Source organism: Microplitis mediator, chromosome 6 (assembly GCF_029852145.1).
Source record: "Microplitis mediator isolate UGA2020A chromosome 6, iyMicMedi2.1, whole genome shotgun sequence".
Taxonomy (NCBI): Eukaryota; Metazoa; Arthropoda; class Insecta; order Hymenoptera; family Braconidae; genus Microplitis; species Microplitis mediator.
The window spans coordinates 13,355,873-13,360,936 of NC_079974.1; the positions used below are offsets into that span (position 1 = coordinate 13,355,873).

Below are 5,064 nucleotides of genomic sequence, written 5' to 3' on the forward strand. Positions count from 1 at the left end.
TTTACCTAAATTAATACTAAACGGTACTCAAATTATCGTGATGACTCTGGGGAATACTATATTTTTAGATAGCTTAAATTATTTGCACATGCCCTTACGTAACTTACGTAAAACTTTCGGATTTGCTGGAGAAATAGAAAAAGGGTTTTTTCCACACTTTTTTAATACACCTGAAAATGTAAATTATATAGGCCCTGTGCCTGATATAAAATATTATGCACCGGATACAATGCTCAACACCGAGCGTGATTGTTTCGTGACATGGTGTAATGAAAAAAAACAAGCAAATTATATTTTCAATTTCCAACAAGAGTTCAAGTTTTATTGCCAAACAGTCGTTACGGTTTTACGCCGAGCTTGTATGTCGTTTCGGGAATTGTTTATAAAATGCGGTAATGTTTGCCCGTTTGCTGAATGCACCACAATAGCATCAACAGTTTCAAAAATATTTAGACGAAATTTTCTTAAGCCTGATACGATAGCTACTTTACCGCCTAATGGGTGTTATAGGTGGCGGTCAACACAATCCATTAAAGCTATTTCATGGCTGATATTACAAGAATACGAACTAGGTTGTCAAATTATCAATGCCGCACGTTGCAAAAAATATTGTTTAGAAGGGGGTATAGCTGTTGACGGTTATTATGTAGATAGTAAAACTAATGAACGCATCGTCTGACAGTTTCATGGATGTTTATCGTGTTATCGGGTGAATCGTGATAAAGAATTAGGTAAAGGAGATACTATGGATGAGCGATACGAGAATACTTTAGCAACTTCCGAAAAAATCCGTCGTTTAGGTTATAAATTAATAGAAATATGGGAGTGTGAATATGATAAACTTTTGTTGAAAGATCCAGAAAAAGCTAGCTTTTTACGATCACACCCTTTGCTTGATAAACACCCTTTGAATCCTCGCGATGCTTTTTTCGGGGGTCGCACTGAAAATTTTATACAGTTATACGATGCCGAAGAAGGAGAAAAAATAAAATATGTTGATGTTTGCTCACTTTATCCGTATATTTGTAAGACAGGTAAATTTCCTATTGGTCACCCTTAAATTTTTACGAGTGATGAATGCTTGCAACTTATTAAAGAGAATAAGGATCTATCTGATATCGAGGGTCTTGTAAAATGCACAATTTTGGCTCCACGCGACCTTTATCATCCCGTATTACCATGTAAACTTCATAATAGGCTTATCTTTGCCTTGTGTTATACATGCGCTTTATCTTTAAATCAACATGATTGTGATCACGATGAGGATACCCTTAGAGCGTTTACAGGCACATGGGTAGTTGATGAAATACGTAAAGCAATAAGTAAAGGATATATTATCATTAAAGTACATGAGATATGGCAGTATGAAATAGTACAACATAATCCGAAAAATGGGTCAGAGGGTTTATTTACTGATGATATAAATATGTTTTTGAAAATTAAAACAGAATCAAGCGGGTACCCTAAAGATTGTATTACTGAGCAAGAAAAAGATGCTTATATTGTTGAATATGAAAAAGCTGAAGGTGTAAAACTAGACAAAGAAAAAATTACGAAAAATGAGGGCTTACGAGCTGTAGCTAAATTGAGTTTGAATTCATTATGGGGAAAATTTGGACAATGGGAAAATTTACCACAAACTGAAATTATCACTACTAGAGCTCGATTAATGGAGATGTTAACAGATAGTCAGATTGAAATCACGGGGTTTCTACCGGTAAATGATAAAACAATATATCTAAATTATATAAATTGCGCGGATAGTGTACCAGCTTCACCTACAACGAATGTTGTTATAGCTGCGTATACAACAGCCCAAGCTCGCCTAAAGTTATATAGTTATTTAGAAAACTTGGGTGAACGTGTATTATATTGCGATACAGATTCTTGTATTTACATTTCTAAAAATAATCAATACGAACCCCCAACAGGTAAATTCTTAGGCGATTTAACCGATGAGCTTGAATCTTATGGACCTGGTAGTTATATATCATCATTCGTAACATGCGGTCCTAAATTTTATGCATACATCGTCCGTAAAACAGATGACAGTACTAGCGAGGTGTGCAAAGTTAAAGGGATAACGTTAAATTTTGAAAACAGTCAAAAAATCAATTATAATACAATCAGGTCTTTTATATTAGGTGATAATACTGAACCTATTATAGTTAAGTTTGACGCTATAAGACGTACGCTTTTTCATGATGTAGTAACGCGTAAAGAATCAAAGACAACAAAGCTGCAATATAAAAAGCGTAGGCTTACCAATGAACATCGGTCTTTACCATTCGGTTATTTAACGTTATAAGCAATATGATAAAATAATTATAAATATATATAGTCTGCTTGAAATTTGATATATTATTTCTATATTAAGTATTATGTATGTATATGTATATGAAAATGTGTTAGTTTTGTATATTTTATAAATGAACGTATATAAAAATGTGTTGAAGTTTTTGTATACTTTATGAATAAATAAATGTGTGGCATCAGCAGTAAAATATTTTTATAATTTACTTTGTATTGGTAATTATGGTTCAACCTATATAAGTTATTAGATCAAAAAATATTTTACTCAGTTGTGTTTCATGATTACTCGTTATTCAGTATTTATAAAGACAATAGTTAAAAGTATAATAACTTTATAAAGTAATGGATATTGTTATTGATGTTCAAGGACTATTTGATAATTATGACAACTTTTGTGTAAAGGAAATTAGTGTGGTTAGTATCGACACAGTTATACAGGATCACTGGGTAATGAAATCACCTTTTCCGTATAATAAACTAACAATAGAGGCTAAACGGAAAAATGATTTTATCACGTGTAATGTACACGGCATAAAATGGTGTAACGGCTCCGCTATTTTTTCGAAAATCGTGTCTATTTTAACCTGTTACTCTGAAAAAGCGCGGTTTATTTATGTACGTGGACAAATCAAAACAAAATATCTCGAGCAGATATTAAAAAGAGAAATAATAAATTTAGAAGAGGATGCTGCTGAATGTCCAAACTTTAATTTTTTAAAGAAAAATACTAAAACACAGTGTTCTCTACATCATTCTCTAAAGCATTGTTGTACAGCTAAAAATTGGAACTGTTCTTTAAATCAAGCTGTAAGTTTACGTAATTGGATTATCGAAGAGCGCTCAAAACCCTTCATATAAATTTTAAATATCACTACCACAACAACCCTGCCATAATCTGTGTAATGGACCCGTGCTGGAAACATCCATGGACTTCAATTATTTGCGGTCCAACCGGTTGTGGCAAAACAGTTTTCGTAAAAAAGTTTATGCAATACTTACAACAAATGAGTGATAATATTTTACTATGCTGAGTGGCAACCAACATATAAAGAATATCCTCACTTTGAAAAAATTGAATTTCGTGAAGGTTTACCTAATAATAACGATTATAGTTCTGATAATAATGCTAAATTAATTATTATTGATGATCTGATGCGTGAAGCCGGAAATAATACCTTTGTTGATCTTTTTACGAAAGGTAGTCATCATAAAAATATTAGTGTAATATTTATTACGCAAAATATATTCCATCAAGGCCGTGGTCAGAGAGATATTTCATTAAATTCAAACTATTTAGTGATTTTTAAAAATCCTAGAGATCGGTCACAAATACAACATTTAGCACGACAAGTGTGTCCAGAAAATCCTCTTATTTTGCAAGAAATATATTATGATGCTACAGTTAAACCGCACGGCTATTTTCTATTTGATTTGAAACAGGCAACACCTGAAAATTTTCGTTTCCGAACGTGTATTTTTCCTGACGATAAATATCAGATTGTATATGTTCCTAAAAAAACTAAATAAGTAATAATTTGTATAATGGCTTTAACTACTCTGTATAACAGCATTGGTTATCGTTCAGAAGCGTTAAGAATACAAAGTTATTCGCAATGGCCCGAGCCAACAGTATCTCCAGAAAAACTAGCAAATGCCGGTTTCTATTATACGGGAGAAGGTGATAGTGTTAAATGTTTTGAGTGTGGTATAGTAATATGTCATTGGCTTCAAACCGACAACCCCGTGAGCGATCATAGGCGCTGGCAATCAAATTGTCGTTTTATTCGCAACGTGCCTTGTGGTAATGTGCCAAAAGACGTGGATCTCAGTACAGTGTCGCCCGTAGAGCAAAAGACATATCGGCCACGTTACGGTGATGAGTTTAGACCTGGAGCCGTACCGTATTCAAGTGGCTAAAGCAATATACACCGTAATATTATAAACAATAGTCGAATCGTGATGGCAAAGAAGTTACCTCTCGGGAAAAAAAAATTAGTTGTATTACAGGCTATATGCTCTATGCCTAAAGAACAGAGACAAGCGGTTTTACGTAAGACCGATACTGCGTTAATAAGGTGTATTTGTGAGTGTGCTTTAAACATCTTTCAAGGTACTGTTGATTTGAAACAACAAGAAAAACAAAAATTCAAACGTCACGCACAAGTTTTGAGAAAATTAGCTTCACCTAACAGTAACCTGCAACAGAAAAAGAAAATAATTGTTCAAAAAGGTGGTTTTTTACCACTTTTTTTAGCACCTATACTCGGCACCTTATTATCCAATCTTATATCTAATTAAAATGGAGTATGTACTTAAAATGGTACTGGTTCCTGAAAAAACAGTTATTACCGCCGATACTGTAACAAGTGCGAGTGAAAATTTAGCGGATGTGTCTACACCGAAAAAGCAAAGTATACAAATTACAGGAACAACTCTATCGAGGCTGGATAGTGAAATGTATCGGATACTATACTCTGATACATATCCAGACGATCGCGCAAAATGGTCTGCTTATTCACAAGTGTTAGAAAAGTATTTAAGACTAATAGACGCTGACAAATTTGAACCGATCAGTGAAAATAGTTTATATCATCATAGTAAAAGACCCCTTATTGAAAAAACCGGTGATAAGGATTTTTCAGCTATTAATAGTACAATTATTGAAAGTGTGCCGTCTAAATTTCAAAATAAAGCAAAATTATCGCTAAAGAAGTTACAAAGGCTACCTGATGATATTATATCATGGGATTC

The 5,064-nt window shown here is 33.4% G+C and overlaps 2 protein-coding genes across 2 annotated transcripts; both read left to right on the forward strand.

The window, feature by feature from the left end:
- Window positions 1–745: 745 nt before the first annotated feature.
- On the forward strand, window positions 746–2,308 carry LOC130670533 (uncharacterized). The gene is made up of 2 exons (XM_057473948.1): window positions 746–1,034; window positions 1,098–2,308. The coding sequence occupies exons 1-2, from the start codon at window positions 746–748 to the stop codon at window positions 2,306–2,308; spliced, it is 1,500 nt and encodes a 499-aa protein (XP_057329931.1).
- A 1,547-nt stretch (window positions 2,309–3,855) lies between these two features.
- LOC130670535 (E3 ubiquitin-protein ligase XIAP-like) lies at window positions 3,856–4,230 on the forward strand. Its single transcript, XM_057473950.1, has one exon. It carries the CDS (start codon window positions 3,856–3,858, stop codon window positions 4,228–4,230), a length of 375 nt encoding a protein of 124 aa, XP_057329933.1.
- The last annotated feature ends 834 nt before the right edge of the window (window positions 4,231–5,064 follow it).

What these genes read in the sequence shown, in the direction of transcription:
- LOC130670533 (XM_057473948.1), top strand. Translation starts at nt 746, where the DNA reads ATGGATGAGCGATACGAGAATACTTTAGCAACTTCCGAAAAAATCCGT. An exon ending in TCCGTATATTTGTAAGACAG is followed by an intron (nt 1,035 to 1,097) that starts GTAAATTTCCTA and finishes AACTTATTAAAG; the next exon opens with AGAATAAGGATCTATCTGAT.
- LOC130670535 (XM_057473950.1), top strand. Translation starts at nt 3,856, where the DNA reads ATGGCTTTAACTACTCTGTATAACAGCATTGGTTATCGTTCAGAAGCG.